Genomic DNA, 18,428 nt, shown 5'->3' on the forward strand with positions numbered 1-18,428 from the left:
TTATTCTGCCTAAATAAAGTACTGTAATGATTACTGTATTTATAACTAGCATATCTCTAGTTACAGTCCCTGCATTGTAAAATGTAAGTTAGACTTGCGAGGAGTGAACATATAGACATAGAGAAAAAGTATCAAACGTAGCTTGTGCATAAAAGTTAGCTTTTCTTTTACACGTGTGTGAAATCCAATGACGCCAAGTGTGCGTTGCAGACTGTCGTTCAGCCGCAGCATTAACGAGTCACATAAGGGATTTAGAAGGCAGGCAGCAACTGATGATTGAAAATGGTTTGATGTAGCTTGATGGAAAGAATTTAAAAAGTGCAGGTAAAGGGATGCATTATCATATTATTTTAGTTAAAACTCATAAATAACTACAAATAACTAATGTTAGGGAAATCTGTTAATGTTTTGTTGCGCGTTTCTGAAAAAAAAAAATGTCGGCCGATATATCGGAATATCGGATTTTAAAACCAACAAATATTTGTATCGGTATCGGCCTTCAAAATCCTTTATCGGTCGGGCTCTAGCCTCTACTGGGCCTTCTTTCTTACAGATTCCATGTGGGAGGTCCACTTCAGGTCCCGTGAAATTGTGGACTCTAGGAACCTGAATGACTCTACTGTAGGGACTGTCCTGTTGAGTATTATGAGAGGAGGGGTTGATGGGGGTCTCTTCCTGAAGTCCACTGTCATCGCCACAGTTTTGAGCGGGTTTAGCCCCAGGTGGTTCTGACTGCACCAGAGGACCAGCTATTCCACTTCCCTTCTGTATGCAGACTCGTCGCCGTCCCGGATGAGTCCAATGACGGTGGCGTCGTCTGCAAACTTCAGGAGTTTCACAGAAGGGTCCCTTGAGGTGCAGTCAGTAGTGTAAAGGGAGAAAAGCAGTGGGGAGAGAACGCATCCCTGGGGGGCGCCAGTGCTGAGGGACCGGGTGCTGGATGTGAAGTTACCCAGTTTCACCTGCTGCCTCCTGTCAGTCAGGAAACTGGTAATCCACTGACAGATGGAGGGGGGCACAGTGAGCTGGGACCGTTTGTGGTGGAGGAGCTCCAGGACGATGGTGTTGAACGCAGAGCTGAAGTCCACAAATAGGACCCGGGCGTAGGTCCCTGCAGAGTCTAGGTGGTGCAGGATGTAGTGGAGAGCCATATTGAGGAGAGCCATGTTGATTTGGCCTACTTGTGCTCAAACACCTATAAACATTATGCTACATCTGGTTTGTGTACTAACGTTTTGATCCATGACATGTTTTGATTTAAAAACATTTATTCTTGAACAGGTGCCAACAACTGTACACAGATAATCAAATCAAATAAACTATCTAATTTTTCAATAAAATCGTTCTTCAGCTTGCTGAAAAAGAAATAAAGCCTTGCTAAAGCCTTACACAAGATGTAAGATCTCACCCTCATCAGATGAACCACCAGGACTGACGACTGCTGCTCCAGCTGCGCTACTGTTTGTTTCTGAAACTGGTTAAATGGTAAATTGCCGTGCTTCTATATAGCGCTTTTCTACCTATTGATACTCAAAGCGCTTTACAGTCATAGTCACATCTACCCATTCGCTCACACAAGCACACACACATTCACACACCAGTGCCATGCACTGGGAGCAAAGTGTCTTGCTCAAGGACACTTCGGCATGTGACACATTCCGGGGATCGAACCGCTAACCCTCTGGTTCGTGGACAACCCGCTCTACCTACTGAGCCACAGCCGCCCCAGGTTAATGTTGACAATTAACGTTAGCTGGCCCATAATCGTCTTTTTTGTAACAGCAAGCAGCCTGGTTGACAACCTTTAGCAAACAAACATTGGCAACTGACAAACTGCATGCTGTCTGGACTATGACAACTTTAACGTTAATAGGATACAGTTACACAACAAGTAAACTCGTTTCACCTTTTGGAAAAAAGCTAACAGTTGCTTCCCCTCATTCTGCCTTATTTCTTTTTCTTTCGACTCTTTCTTTTTCTGGTACCCCGATTTGTGTTTTTTGGGCGGCATGATGACAGCTAGCCTCCAGGTCATTCAATGGTTCACTCACTGACGTACTTGTCGCCGGCCGCTGTCTATGGACGGACTAAACCATTTTGCGTCTCCAAGAGAGGGTCCCCAGAATGTTCAATATGGGCTGTGACACAAAGTTCATTCTCTCAGTTTATGTTATCAGTATATTCGAAATACATTATGACACCAATTAATTGGAGGGCCCAATTTATTAAAAATAAAATAAATAAAAAAATCACGATTTTCATGGGCCCTCTCCCTACTCGGGTCCTGGGTAGCCCTTTTCCCCCCACTACCACGCCCATGGCAGTGAGTATTTTAAACAAATGCTGAATACCATAACCTTCATGAAGCTAAGATTTAGTGCAGGACTGTTACGTTAGAATGAATTTGTTTTCACAGATCTCAGAAAATGAGAATTACTAACATTCTCATTTTCTGAGATCGTCTGTCTTTAGATTTTCAAATTCAAAACAGTTAAAATAATAAATAACGTCACAATGATATTCCGTTGAATGACTGTCTAATACTCGTGATCCCATTTCCCATGATGCTCTTATATCATGAACTTAGCTTTTTAACTGGCTCGTGTCTGATGACTCGATCGTCCTCGTGTCCAGGTGACGACTCCGTGCGCGCGTGAGAAAAAATAAAATAGCATCAACAATTCAGCGATGTCTTGCAAACAAGAGAAATTGTTGAGTTTATCTTTATTTGTAGTAATTGGTTATTTTTACACGATTCCGCTTTGTTGTTCGGTAAGTTTGGGACAGTACGAGGACGATATTATTGCCTACCGAGTTCATGACTGGAAAGGGATTGACCAAAACAGCGGTGTACAGCAGGGGAAATGGCACCTTGTTGAACATATTATCCGGAGCCCTAATGCGTTTAAATTCAACCAGCCGGGACTCGACGAGCTTCGGCCTGAATCCGGTGCCTCTCACGGAGAACCACCCGCACATTTCAGTGCACCGAAACTTCTTAAAACTGGCATCAACTTTGGGCTCAACAGCTCGTCTTGGACTGTTGGTAAAGTCAGCACGAAATCAGTGTCCTCATCTACAGAATCTGAAGATGGCTATCAAGGAGATTTCTCAGGTTAAAGGAGAGCTCCACTTATTTTACGTTTTTATTTTAGTGGGTTTATAGAAGTTGTAGTGTGTGTGTGTGTGTGTGTGTGTGGGTGTGTGTGTGTGTGTGTACTGATCCAGTACAGTGAGTGATTAATGAAAATAATTTATTTAAATCATTTATATATAAAAATGCAAGAATGTATCTGTTGCTAAATTTTTGAAGTGGTATTTGCAGGAGTGCTTTGATGTAATGCAGTGGGATCTTTTCCTTCTTTACACACTATTTTTCATCCTCTAGGTTTTCATGGACTCCAGGGGAAGATTTCTGGTCTATCCTCTGACACTAGTCCTGATTTCTCTGAATGGCAGACAATACAGCCTTTGGTGGAGTGTGGTAACAATGTCATGATCTTCACAGCCTCTGGTGAAGGAGTCACCCACTTGCAAGTGGATAGGGGTATCTATTCACTTTATATAAGGATCAAACTCTAGGATTTGTGTTAACAAAACCACTGCCAGTCTTTCCTTAAACCATCTTGGCCTACAACTATTATTTTTAATAGTTAGTGATGTTGTAAAATGCCAGAAAGTAAGTGCCTGTAATAGTTTCAGAGAACTCAGATTTCTCATTTTGTGTGTGGGGAAATCCAAGTCATTCTAAATGTGTGATCTAAGGCAAAGAAAGTCCAGAAGTCCTCCCATTTTAGAAGCTGCAACCAACATTTTGTCTCTACAGTGGGAGACTCTCCAATCTCTGTCTTCCATTTGCCTCCATACTGTGGTTACTCATTGAAGACATCACACAGGGACCTTGAGATGATGGTGCCTTATGATGCATGTTACATTACCCAGGAGGTACAAGCACAAAAACATCTGTAGTAGTGATCACTCGTGTTTGCAGTGCTTATATTTGTTTATTTTTTTTATTATTCTTGTTGTCAGAATGGCAGTTATGTTCTGCCCATACTGTGGTGGGGCAACCCACTGAAGTTCTCCTGCCCGATATGGATCACAGCTCTTGCCCCCATGATGTCCCTTTCTGCCCCTTTAGTCTTCTGCTCCCCTGATAGCATGGTGGTACAGATGCATGGGCAAGAGAAAGATATACCAGTGCTGGGAGTCACAGGTATGCAGGCTACTCTGGCAGCTCAATTGTCAGTTGTCTTGCAGTGCTCCTGACTTGATTTTGTGTTGTATTCAGCACCTTAGTATAAGACTAGCCACATGACTGTATGTGTTACTTATGCTGCTAAATGTTGTTATGTTTTTTATTTGTTCTTTTTATTATATTGAATGGTGCACTGATAGGAGAGCACTTTTAATTTCTTTGTACTTGTGACAATGACAATAAAGACCTATTCTATTCTATGAATTACAATGTGACCACTTAATTAATTTGTTAGTAATAGAGCTTTTGTCAAATTACTCTTTATTGAAATTACAGCATTTAGACAGTAGTTTTGGCAAATTAAATGTCCATAATTTCCTAGAGCTTAGTTGTGGTGCTTTTTCTCCAGATTCTTCATTTATTTGATTTTTTTTTTATTCCGCTGTTCTAAAATTAGCCATGTTAAAATATACATACTGCTTTAATCGACCTAAAATATTTATGTTTTTAATTGCAGAATGTTATTTAAATTAAGTGAAAAAAAAAAATACAGTTGGTGGTAGTTAAAGCCTTTAGACTGAGTGAGTATCACTACAAAAAATGTGTACAATCTGTTTTACAGTGAGTGGAGCTTGGGGTCCATTTGTATCTGAAAAGTGTGCAAGCTTTGTCGACTCCCAGTCTCGGGAGCTTACCTTCCTCATCTCCTACAGTGCTTCTTGCATCACTAGTGAAGTAAGTTGTCCAATTAGAATGATTATTGTAGCAGGTTGCTGGCTTGGTACAATAATATTTTTATGTGACACCTTTTTATAGGATGGTCTACACCTCCAGCTTGTATTAGATGATCAAGACTACATGCTCTCCTGCCCACCCGACACAACCTCTCCAACTCCTACTCCATCTCCTGGTGACCCTCAGTTTCCTTATATCCCATATCCTGATAGCCTTGCACCAACAACCCCTCCTCCTCCTCCCTTTCTTCAATCCCCATTTCAGAAACCGATGGCACAATTTCCAGAATATCCTTACTACCCCTACCTGCCCTCTCCACCTTGGTCTCCTGCTCTGTCTTCCGGTGCCCCTCAGTTTCTCCATCTCCCGGATCCTGTTAACCTTGTACCCACCTCTCCCTCCACTCCTTCCCCGCTTCCTCAGCCTCCAACTCTTGGTCAAATTCCACATCTTCCGGACTATCCCTACTACCCCTTCTCTTCGCTGTCTCAGTATCCCCAGCTGCACCAAGTTCACCCCCCTGCCCTAAAACCCACTCGCCCACCTCAGCCCAACCATGGCACTCCTTCTGGACAGCAACAGCAACTGTTTCTTTATCCCACTGACATTAAATACCCTTTTGCCATTTCTCCAGCCACTCAGTCACCCAAACCTCCAAAAAGTCCTGATTATCCTCAGTACCATCTTCAGATACCTTACTACCCTCAACCCACTGCAGCACCAGTGACCCAACAACCTGTTCCTCTCCCTCCCAGGCCACAGTCTCCTGTTGATCCACGGTATCAGGTCGATCCACTTTATCCACACAGTTCTTTCAGCTCCTACTACCCTCATTGGCCCATCTACTACCCAAAACCTTCTACTGGCAGTCCCTCCAGCCAGTTTCACCCCCAAAGATCCATTTACTTACCACTGCCTGTAGTTCAGCCATCAGCCAAAGGAGAACCTCTGAAACCAGTGGTTCCACAAGCCACGTCCGTTCCTCCCCATTATCCTAATCATCTTACTGTGTCCCCGTCACAATACCATCCACCTTACCTCCCTGTCCCCCAGTATCAGCAAATTCCCCCAGCAACGACAACACAAAAGCCTACCACCGCTACCATGACTCCCCCCACCACAACCACAGCTTGGCCCAATCCACAGGATCCCCATCTTCAGTGTCTGATTGAGAAAATGGCTGTCTTCCTGCCTTATGCTCACCCAGAATCCATTCAGCTCAGAGGTCAGTGTTTGTGTAAATATATAGCTGTTGATGAGAAATATGGCTTTTTTTCTGTGATAAAAGGAGACCACTTTTTTTTTTTTTTTTTTTTTTTTTTTTTTTTAGGGGTGGGATTCGATTAAAAAAAAATCTAATTATTTTTAATGCAATAATTGTTTTGTAATTAATTGCAAGTAACGCGTTAAAGTCCCACCCCTAATTTTATACATAAACTATGCTTTATGAGCTTAATGTGCTGAACAGAAAGAGTAAAGATAGCGTTCACATACATGTATGTATCATATACAATCTTTCCAAAACCCAAATATATTTTATTTGGTATAATTTATGACATTACTTGAATGTATAACAGTGCATACAATTGAGAAAATTATAGAAACTTTAATGTTTTTGATTTATTTAAGCATATGTTTAGAAGTACACTTATCTCAATATACTATTGCTGTACCCAGATGAGTACATGTATGGGTAACAGCTCAGAGACACCATCAAGTATGTAACAAGCATTGTTTTCTACATCAGAACAACAAAAGGCATGGGTGTTACTCTCCAGTGTGTCTCCACGTTGTGGATATATGCTACAGATTCCTCAGGACTTTGGGGTAATCCTCCACGCTCCTCTGCCTGCCTGTCACAGCCAGTTACAGGTGAGCCATTCCTTTATGCTTCTCCACACATATATGGTGCATATGCAATCTCTACAAACTTTAATCATGTCTTTGAATGTGTAAAATAAACCCACTTAAGATGCTCCCAGTCTCCAAAAAGTCCTTGGACAACATGAGTGCTCAGACTCAAAAACTCCTAACAAGAACAACAACAACAAATCATCCGGCCCTTTGGTCCATGTGCAGATACACATATTGACATTGCAAATCGACTTTTCATTACACAGTGGCATTCACAATACAACATGCAACAACTGCACTCATTACATGATATTGCCATGTGTAGTATAACATTAAAAGCATTAGACACAAGAAGATGGACATTCTCAGATTGAAAAAACAGATTTCAGAAACTCATATTTATGATTAATCCCATGTGGACTATAAGCAGCTGCACGCATATGTACAGAGTGTTTTTAATATGTTCTGTGCAACCAATCTGGTGAGAACTCATGTCTTTATGAGCTGAGCTCAGTTTGCAGACTTTATTTTTTTTTTATGCAGTAGCTGGAAACCAATGCGTGGTTCCTCTTACGACATTTTATTGATTTCTCCCTGGCTTTAGACTCCCACAACCGTTTCCTTACCCATAAGGTTTTGGGACCTTTCCATAGCACAATACAGGACCTTGGACCCACAATGCCCATATCCAAGTACTCTTCAAACTCCAGCACCAGTTACCCCAACCATCTCTACCAACCTACCAACCACCACCAAGGGCTCTGTCGTTCCAAAGCCTAAAGTCTTCTGTTCATCCCATCAGATGAATGTGGAGCTCCCCGCTGGTCCCATTTCAAGAATAGCTTTTAAAGGTCTGTATGTGCCTGTGTAGAATCAGAATCAGAATCAGCTTTAATGGCCAAGTATGTACACATACAAGGAATTTGACTCCGGCAACTTTTCTCTCTGGTACAGAAGCAGCTTAAATAAGTGAAATTAAATAAAATTAAATAAAATAAAATAAGATAAAAATACAAATAAATCTGATGTATATGTTCCAGGTGCATATGGTTGCCATCAGGTCTGCATGAGCTGATTCTTAACAATGGTTCGGGGCTTCTGGTGTGTGTGAATGTGGATGGGGTAAGGGGTAGGCTTGTTTTTTGTTGTGACAAGCGATCGCATGCTGAGAGCTGTGATTAATTTAAAGTCCACACAAAAATAACTTATTGTCAATGGTGGGCTGTCAGGGCCAGCAAAGCCTTCTCTGCTAGCATAAACTTTATCAAAAACATTGACTTACATTTTAATATTTTTCCATTAATCTTATTAAATTATTCACAATTGCCTGTTCTTTTCGTTTTATGGCTTGTCTGTCTCTCAGCTGCAGTGCTTCTGGCAGTGTAACTTTGCATTCAAGCTTTTATCCAATTATATTTCATCCATCATGAGTTGCTGGAGTCAAAGAAATTTGCCTGGTCCTTCACAATTAAAACTGCAAAAAAAATCAAATCAATTAGAAGCTTTGAAATTAATTAATCTTGATTAATCGCATAACAAGAACTAGTTCAAAGTTAATTTTGCACGGATTAAAGTGAACTAGTTCATGTTCATAGTTCACATAACTACTTTCGTAGACTCCAGAATGATGATATTTTTTCAACTCCATGTGTTGCTTCAAATTCGACATTGATGTGGTGGACGTCCGGATCTGAAGGGCACAATTTGCAGAAAAGGCTCACAGTTGGAAAAATTATGCGTTCAGTTCACAAAAATATGAACGCGTTCAATGAACGTCGTTCATTGCCCTGCAATCCATTCAAAACACCTCTTAATACAATCATTATGAAGCCACTGCTATAGAAATTGTATTAAGAGGTGTTTTGAATGGACTGGAGGTCATTGAAGGCCTAGGTGGAAAATGCACAGCCCGCCACTGCTTATTGTATATTTCCACATGTATTTTTCAGACACCAATAGACACCAGATGAACCTCCAGGAAGCTCCAATGCACTGTGGGTATTCTGCAAGCAAAGGCAAAGATGGCGAAATCCATTTGATTCTTCAGTTACACTCAGTTTGTCACATGAGTGTGGAGGCAAGTATTGAATCAGATTTCCCACGAGCAAATTGCTATTTGTATAATTGAATATGTTATGTACCTGTTAACTCCTGTATAAACATTTTCATCTAAAAGGATAACATGTACACCATCACTGTCATCTACATGACAGCAAATGGGAGAAAGGAGGCTCAGTTTTCCTGTCCAGTTGTCATCCCGGTGTCTGGGCAAGGTTGATAGATTTTACATTTGCACCTCTGAAAGGCTTTGCAAAAGGGTGTTTTCTCCAGGCCATTCAGAGTTATTTTAACTGTATGTCTGACATTTGTCGTGCTGTCCCTCAGAGTGCAACCTTCCTAGCGAACAGCATCTCCCCTGTGGATCCAGCTCTGTATCCCAGCCACAGTGCCTCTCCATGGGCTGCTGCTTCAGCAAGCACCCCCCTGCCTGCTACTACCCCATGGATGGTGAGCTGCAGTCCGTGTCCCTACTGACATTTTCAAGCCACTTAGCTGAGTACAGTTGAGCTGTTTTGGGTACGGAAATATAAGCATTACTACTGCTGGATGTGTGACGAGGCACATTCAGGGCCAGCACAGCATGATTCAAGCTGGCAGTGACACAGAATGTGGAACGGGTATAAAATACCTTGGGTCTCATTATCAATTGTTTCCTGAGACTTCTGACCTTTTGTTCATCTGACCTTTTCATAATGGTGCATGTGTATCTGTGTTTGTACCTCCCTCCAGAGTGCACTATTGACCGCCACTTTGTCTTCTCTGTGCCTGCCTCCCTCACGGAGCCCCCTCTATCCCCTGCCCTGCTTGTTGCTGCAACTGACTCCGGCTGCAAACCTCAAAGAGTGATTGCTGACTACGCCTTGTTCAAGATCCCAATGGATAGCTGTGGGGCACGCAGAGTGGTGAGATTTAATGAATGGAAACACTTTGTAAAATATCGAACTCTTGAGAGAGACCCAAAGTAAGAAGTGCTTGTTCTGACTCTGTATTGTCTAATTCCGTTAATGGAGTGTTTATTTAAAGAAAGGGCATCGTGATATTTAGTGGAAGAAAGAAGTCCTCAAAAGAAAAGAGTTTCCTGTTTTACAATTTCTTGACAATTCCTTTGTTGTCCAACAGGGATGCACAGATCCGATATTGGTATCGGTATTGGTCCCAATATTGAGAAAAAATCTAGATCGTGTATCAGTGACAGTGGGCACGATCCACAGGGTTAGATCCATTCAGTCTAAATCTATGCAGTGCGCTGTAAGTGATGTCATGCACTAGCGGCACGCCGTGCGGAGGCTCATTATTTTCAAAATCCATCTGGAACTTTTTCACACTACCTCAGCCAACACTTTCGACGGGTACGTGCAATACCTAAGCAGTGAATGTTCCAAGGGGCGGTGGTAAAATCTCAAGCTGTAACACAACCAACTTAATCAAGCATCTCCAGAGATTTCACCCTAAAGAGCATGCTCAGTTTGTTGAACTGAATAAACACTGAACTTAATTATATAGATGGACAGCCACTGTTGGTTGTTGGGGACAAGGGATTTAGATTGCTGCACTGGTGCACAGTTATTAGATGAATAATTAATTCGGTACATTTATAACTGTTTTTAAAAAAAAAATAGGTAAGAAATGTCTAAGTCAAGTCTGATGTTGCCTTGCACAAAAGAATGATCCCAGTCTTTTCCACACATAGTTTGTTAGATAATTCAGCGCTGTTTTTCTGTATCGGTATTGTATCAGTATTGGATCGGTATCGGCCGATCAGAGGTTGCGCTAGACTTTTTTGTTGTCTGTCATTTTGGCTGACAGGGTCATAAAAATCCCGTCATAATCTATTTTTCAACAAGCACTTTACTTTTTTTAAAAGATAATAATGCAATTCAATAGCATTTAATTTTCATTAAAATTTCATTAACTTTAAGTACTTTTCAGTATTGACAGTATTGACTTTAAATGGTAGGGAGAAAAAAAAGTTTGGGCTGCCGACACGTCTTATCCGTACTCGGACTGGGACTGCTAGCGCTAACAGCTCTTAGATGGCACCGTAGGGTTGAAGTGCTTTGGTGGTTTGCAAACTCTTTTATTTTGCACAATTTGCACAAAAATCAGTCCTAGCAACGTGCTTTCATCTGATTGCTCCATTTTGGTAGCCGTTAGCCGCATAGACATAGACATATATACACTACCGGTCAAAAGTTTTAGAACACCCTGATTTTTCCAGTTATTTATTGCAGTTCAAGTTGTGCAAGTCCAATGAATAGCTTGAAATGGCACAAAGTTAAGTACTGAACAGCCACAGGTTAAAAAAAAAAGGTTTGGTTACCCAAAACTGAAAAATAATGTACATTTCAGAATTATACAGAAAGGCCTCTTTCAGGGAACACGAAGTGGATTAACAATTTAAAGCTGTTCTGCAGCAATGAAGGTTGAATCAGCCTTGAAAGCTGGTGCTACTTATTCCTACAGGTGTTCCAACTTTTCTTCATTACTTACAACCCCCTCTGTCTGCATAAAAGCAGTTCGGGAACACACTGTGGTACCAGACCAGATGAGCATCAGGTGAACGGTATTGTACTGCAGAAAGTAGTGTGTTGCTACAAAAATGGCGAGAAAAAGGCAATTATCAATGGAAGAGAGACAGACCATCATAACACTTAAAAATGTAGGTCTTTCCTACAGGGAAATTGCAAAGAAAGTCAAGGTGTCATTGAGTACAGTTTTCTTCACCATCAAAAGGCACTCAGAAACTGGGGGAAACTCTGACAGGAAGAGGTCTGGCAGACCCAAAGCCACAACTGAATCAGAGGACAAGTTTCTGAGAGTTAACAGCTTGCGTGATAGGCGGCTCACAGGACAACAGCTTCAAGCACAGCTTAATAGTGGTCGTAGTAAGCAAGTCTCAGTTTTAACTGTGAAGAGAAGACTTCGAGCTGCAGGTTTGACAGGACGAGTTGCAGCAAGAAAGCCACTGCTAAGATGTCAGAATAAGACAAAGAGGCTCGCCTGGGACATGAAACACCGCCATTGGACTACTGAAGACTGGAAGAAGGTATTATGGACTGATGAATCAAAATTTCAAATCTTCGGTTCATCACGCAGGATCTTTGTACACCATCGAGTAGGCGAGAGGATGGTTCCACAGTGTGTGACATCAACTGTCAAACATGGAGGAGGAAGTGTGATGGTCTGGGGCTGTTTTGCTGGATCCAGGGTCGGTGACTTGTACAGAGTGAGAGGCACCCTGAACCAAAATGGCTACCACAGCATTCTGCAGCGCCATGCAATACCCTCTGGTATGCGCCTAGTTGGTCAGAGGTTCATCCTACAGCAAGATAATGACCCAAAACACAAGTTCAAGCTATGCCAGAACTACCTCAGGAAAAAAGAACAAGATGGTAAGCTTGAAAACATGGAGTGGCCAGCACAGTCTCCAGACTTAAACCCCATCGAGCTGGTTTGGGATGAACTGGACAGAAGAGTGAAAGCCAAGCAACCTACAAGTGCCACACATTTATAGGAACAGACTTGGGAAGAACTTTCTGAAGAATATTTGATTTCTATTGTAGAAAGAATGCCACAAGTGTGTTCAGCTGTTATATCTGACAAAGGTGGCTACTTTGATGAGTCAAAAGTTTAGAATACATTTTGGTCGATAAATTGATTCCATGATTTCTTTTTCAACTCAAATTGCTTATTTGTTCTATGCTTTCATTTCAGAGTGCAATGAGACACTGAACTGAATAATTTTCAGTGAAAAACTGGAAAAAGTGTGGTGTTCTAAAACTTTTGACCAGTAGTGTACATATATATTGTATATATGTCTCTGGTTAGCCGAGCTCTGATGTGTGCATCAGTATAATTGGTGACTGTACTGGGAAATTGTGCACTGATAAAAGTTCTGCGATGTTTGGAATGCAAACTGCGATTAGAGACAAGAGCAAATTCGCAGAAAACGTCACTCGCCACCAACTGGTCAGGGGTGTGAATTGCAATATGTCAAAATGACAGATGGCCTTCAGATTTTTTTGTCACAGTTTTGAAAAAACGGTCAATGACGGAAAATATTCGGTTAACGCGACCCCTGCGGCCGATACTAAACCTCAGATATTGATACTGGAAGTGAAAAAAGTGGACTGGTGCATCCCTATTGTCCAACACTAACTACATGACAATTCAACACGCTTCACGCTTGGAAACACACTCAGACTTATTATCATATTACCTTTTCAACAGATAATGGAGGGAATAGAGTCATTATTGTTGAAACCTTTTCTTTTTGACATGGTTGTCTTCTCTCACTCAAAGACTCATCATTTTGTCCTGTCAGTCTCCTTAGACTCTGACACAGAAAAATAATATCTATTGTAAACAACTAATACAGTACTTCTGTACTTTTTCAAACCTAATTTCCATATTTCCAGTATACTCATTTTCACAATTTTGTCCTATTTTACATGGAATTTGTTGATTGTGAGATAAATAATTGGCAGCTATTTCCTGGCAACCAGTAAAATTTAATATTCTTGTCGCTTCACAAAATTTCATTTCCAATTCTACCTTCTGAACTCGGTAGCTAGAGCTGGTTGTCCATGAACGGGTTAGCGGTTCGATCCCTGGAATGTGCCACATGCTGAAGTGTCCTTGAGCAAGACACTGAACCAGTGACTCGCAGTGGCTGGCACTGGTGTGTGAATGTGTGTGTGCTTGTGTGAGCGAATGGGTAGATGTGTCTGTGACTGTAAAGCACTTTGAGTACCAATAGGTAGAAAAGCGCTATATAAAAACAAGGCCATTTACCATTACCAATTCTGTCTTGACAGATGGTGGGGAAAACAGTAGTCTACATGGTGGAAGTCATCAACAAGGTTCAGACTCTCAGCCTCAACTATGGCACCATCACAAGAGATTCTCCTATCAGGTCAGAACATGTTGCTGCCCATTTAGTTTTCATAGTGTTCAGTTTCGGGCATCTGCATCTTTTTACAGCTCCATTGCAATTGCCAGAGACAGTCTGTGTCTGTCAGTGTGTCCCATGCCGGGCTCTTTTTCTTTGCTTTAATTTCTAGTTATATATTTTCTAGACTGGCTTGCATCTGAAGTTAACTGTTGTGTACATGCCTTTATACCGGTACAGCAAACTACTGTTTTTTGTTTGTAATGAGAAACAGCGGGACAGATGGAGGGATGAACAAATGGCAGGTGACATTGTTCAGGCAAATGACTAGTGTACTTGTTTGCATTTTTTCAGTTTTAAAATGCAGTATGTTAACCAGGAGTCATAGTGATATGCTACAAATAAAATCAATCATCAAACATTTCTATAAAATATTCAAAAATACATGCATTGGCTTTTATAATTGATGAGAAAATTAGAGACAATGTGCTGCTAAATAAAGAATTGGTTTGACCACATCCGAATTAAAGATTATACACAATAAAAATAATTTACTGCAAAGATCTCTCATGCCTGCCCATCAATCACAGGTTGTTGGTGGAGTGCAGGTTAGCACCAGAATCACCTCTGACTGTTAGCTACATGGTCAAAACTCCAACCATTAGTCCTGAAGTGCAGTCCCAAGGGGTGTTTGGAGTCCAGCTCAGGATTGCAGAAGGTAAATTATCTTTATTTTCAACACAGCATTTCAATAGTCATGTCAGTATGTGAAAAAAAAAAAAGTTTAGCTGGTCAAGATGAAAGGAACTAAAAATAGTAAATAAAAATAATTGGATTAAAGGGGAACTACTGTTTTTTTACAACTTGGACCTTATTTCTGGCATAAAATATGCTCGTTTCCTCACCCATATAGCTTTTGTGTAATATTTATTCCTTCGGGAGATAATTGGATCAGTAGATAATTGGATCAGTGTAGATCCATGTAGTGGGAGTGACTGGGGCACCGAAACGCAGCCTCTAAATAACGAAACTCGTTCATTTCACCAATATTTTGTTTTCGTACGCTAGTGCTATTCCCCGTTGAGTCTGGTAAACAAGCACAAATTACACAAAAGATAAATGTTATGGAGTGGCAACACAATTCTCGGGCCTTAATCCAATAGAAAACTTGTGGGGTGACAAAAATTCTGTTTCTGAGGCAAAACCAAGAAATGCAGAGAAACTGTGGAGTATAGTCCAATTGTCCTGGGCTTAAATACCTGATCACAGGTACCAGAAGTTGGTCAATTCCATGCAACACAGATCTGAGGTGGTCCTCAGAAACGGTGGTTTTACAACTAAATATTGATTCAGTGATTCACAGGAAAACTAAATATTTAGGCATTTACAGTTTATACACTAAATGTATAAGTTTGCCAAGAAAATGCAGACACTGCTATTTTTTTGAGCGGCCTAATATTCCCTTTTCTTCACTTTCTGTAAAGTAATAACAAATCTGATAAATATTTATGTTTTGATTTGGGATGGAATGTGTAGTGTTCCCAATACATTTGCATGTATGAAAATAAAAGGTATTACAAGGATTTTGAGCTTTACTCACTTAAACACACTATTATTTTGAACACAACTGTATATGAAAAATGGTTGTAGCTGATCTTCTGCCTTATTATGACTGGGTGCAGTGAGGTTCAAGAAGCCATATCCCTCTGTTATTATACACCTCTCTCATATCAGATGCACAGTACAGCAGCTACTACCCACAGTATCACCAGCCGCTGCAAATGTTGCTGGGGAAACCTCTCTATTTGGAAGTGCGGCTCCTAAACTCCCCAGATCCCAGTTTGGTGCTGTTGGTGCACTACTGTGTTGCCTACCCCCGCTCCGGAAAAGCTGTGTGGGTGCTACTTTACAACGGGTAGGTTGAAACATCTCCTGTGTGAACAGAACACAAAAATAGTGAGCACAGCAAAGGAGGAGTTTGTTGTTGAAGGAACAAAATGATTAACTTCACATCCAATATGGCTGCAGCTAACAAAGAAATAAGAAGAATTGTTTTGACTCCTATTTTTATGCTACCGAATTGAATCTCTAATTTGATGTTCCTCCCTAGATGTCCCAACCCCTTGGACCCAGCATTGCCACAGACTCTGCCATCTGATCCTCAACCATCCCTCCCTAAAAGTCAGACCCGCCGCTTCACCATCACCACCTTTCAGTTCCTACCTGATGGTGAGTTCAAGGACCCGGACGAAGAGGTACGGATAAGCAGACTTTTGCATTTTATAAATAAAGGTGAAGAGGTTTTCAATCATTTTTTGGCATTGATTCACTTAGCAGGATCTGAACTAGCATTCGTTAATACACAGGATTAGATATTACAATCCCTTGTGCCAAGATCCCAGGCAAAACACCAGGCCCTGTCCAACTGAGAAACCCTAACAAACCTACAGTCAATGCGTTATGAGATATGACGATTAAACCAACAATCTAAATGAACTAAGTAAATGCTGCTGGCTTGTATGGCCCGCTCAGCAGCTAAACAAAGAAATATCGCCACCATCCAACATGAAGACATCGGATACCTGGCCTAGTCAATGGCAGTCATGTCACTGTTTCAAGTGGGCACCTCTCTTCACCGATGTTATGTTTTGTTAAGTTAGGCCCACGAGACCTCAAGAAGGCTTAACAGTATATTCCAGCGTCCTGGAGTCACCCCCCTCCACGCTGCCACTGCACAACCCCGTTTTTCTCACCATTCAATGACTATCAACAACTAATCTTTCAATAAATTAGCCTAGCCCTTTTACGTAGCAATCAAACGTACCTGATACATTGATGCGGACTGAATCACGTCCCACACAAACAAAACTACCGTGGTTCGAAGTCTTATTTTTGTGGAACATTGGATTTATATTCATTAAATATGTTAGAAAGAATTGTTCATCATTATGGGATATTTGGCTCTGTTCAAAGGTAACAAATCACTTTTTAAACACACTGACATTAAGCACATTAACATATTGTAATTTGTTTTATATAATCAGTACCAAAACTTCAGTGTATACATTGTTGTGGCTTTTCTGGAGTTCTGAAGCACTAGTGGGGGAATTTTTATTTTTTTTCACCTTTGCACATTGTTTCCATCTGCCTAATAAGCTTCTTGGCTGTGCAGTCATTTTTAGTGAGTAGATATGAGAGTGGTCTCTAACTTCCCATCTAACTTTTTAAGCATACTTCCCAAAATGTCAAACTGTTGCCACTTGCTTTTCAAGAAAAAAATAAAACATCCTTTAGAGGGTCTGTGAATTTGCGCTCCATGTCATGGATAAAGTCCCTCAGTTTAAATCATGGGAAAATGAAACCATTTGCAGATATATCTTTAAATATCTATGTCAGCCTTCATTACGAGAAAACGTGGAGAGGCCATTTTGGAAACTGCAAATTCTGTCCAGTTCTCAATTGCGAGCAGCTGTTTGTCATATTACATTGCACACTCTAGAGTCTGAACACTACAGATAAATCCTGCTCTACTTTTGCCTCCCTCTCAGATCTACTTCATGTGTTCAACTGAAATCTGCTCGCCACGTGATGGGCCTTGTGTTGAGGGATGCTTTGGACAGTAATGGTGAGGAAAATGATCTCTCTGTCCTCAAATCTTCCACTAAACCCTTGTGAACTCTTGTAGAGCACATCAAAGCAGCCATTCATGAGTTGTATTACAAGCCTCCTCTTAGCTGAAAACAGCCTGAGAGTCAGTAGTAGCTGCAGTCCCATTCGACAGCAGGACAATTGTTTATTAATGAGGAAAGTTTTTAATTATTTATCAAGACTGGTTCGTTTCTTGTTTTTCAGTTACGACATTGGAGACACTCAAAGTTATCCAAACTGTAAGTCATGCTATAGTGTTGTATTGTTCTGTTTATACCTCTTAAATGTGTTTCCTTTCTAACCATATCTTCCTTTTCAGGTCTCGCTCATTAAACCACCAATAAAAGCTCTTAAATAACATTGGAGGTGTTTATGTGTGTTATGGTTTCTAAGCTTGCAGCCATTAGGTTTTACACAGGGAAGTGGCACTCAATGAAAAAGTGGGAGGCAGCATTGTTTGCGCAGACACATGACAATTAAGGAGTGGACTGAGCCTCATTGAGACTGGCTTTGCTAAAATTTATTTGGAGATTTCCAGCAACAAGCTTGAGCAAGATAACTGCAGGCAAAGGACACATCAGTGTGGGCATTTGGTCTGACAGGAAATGTTGGAATATTTCCACCCAAACTTGATCACAAGACACAGCTGACTATGTGGAATTCAAAAACTAGCCCCTTGTTCATTTGCTAGAATATTGTATTACACAAAACGAACTTTATTGTGTGGCAATCTAATTAAACTCATGAATTTAGCAATATGCACCATGACAACCAATTGTTGGATGAAATTAAATGTCCTCTTGCAAAGACTTGCCCATAAGACCATTTAATGACTCAAGATCCAGCATAAAGGGCCCATCAGTTGACATTGTGTTCACAGTGCATGTTACTCTTATCACGGTAAGCCTGGGGCATTTCATGTCCCAGGGCCGTTTTGTTATTTAGTCTTGTGTACACCAACTCCAGCTTTATTCAACAGTACATCATCACCCAAAGAGACTTTAGAGTTAAAGAACAGATCCACCTAGAAGATTTCTAACC

The 18,428-nt window shown here is 41.0% G+C and overlaps 1 protein-coding gene across 1 annotated transcript; it reads left to right on the plus strand.

The window, feature by feature from the left end:
• Positions 1-2,609: 2,609 nt before the first annotated feature.
• Positions 2,610-17,747, plus strand: LOC311496707 (uncharacterized protein). Its single transcript, XM_084556662.1, has 19 exons — positions 2,610-3,115; positions 3,389-3,547; positions 3,827-3,945; positions 4,033-4,216; positions 4,821-4,933; positions 5,015-6,158; positions 6,681-6,805; positions 7,392-7,638; positions 8,737-8,864; positions 8,964-9,060; positions 9,173-9,295; positions 9,578-9,750; positions 13,666-13,763; positions 14,330-14,457; positions 15,474-15,654; positions 15,850-15,994; positions 17,288-17,364; positions 17,592-17,626; positions 17,707-17,747. Exons 1-17 carry the CDS (start codon positions 2,689-2,691, stop codon positions 17,360-17,362), a joined length of 3,666 nt encoding a protein of 1,221 aa, XP_084412788.1. The 5' UTR covers positions 2,610-2,688; the 3' UTR covers positions 17,363-17,364; positions 17,592-17,626; positions 17,707-17,747.
• The last annotated feature ends 681 nt before the right edge of the window (positions 17,748-18,428 follow it).

This window comes from Chelon labrosus, assembly GCF_963514085.1.
Source record: "Chelon labrosus genome assembly, chromosome: 2".
Taxonomy (NCBI): Eukaryota; Metazoa; Chordata; class Actinopteri; order Mugiliformes; family Mugilidae; genus Chelon; species Chelon labrosus.

What these genes read in the sequence shown, in the direction of transcription:
- LOC311496707 (XM_084556662.1), top strand. Translation starts at nt 2,689, where the DNA reads ATGTCTTGCAAACAAGAGAAATTGTTGAGTTTATCTTTATTTGTAGTA. An exon ending in CATGTTACATTACCCAGGAG is followed by an intron (nt 3,946 to 4,032) that starts GTACAAGCACAA and finishes TCTTGTTGTCAG; the next exon opens with AATGGCAGTTATGTTCTGCC. An exon ending in ACCAGTGCTGGGAGTCACAG is followed by an intron (nt 4,217 to 4,820) that starts GTATGCAGGCTA and finishes TCTGTTTTACAG; the next exon opens with TGAGTGGAGCTTGGGGTCCA.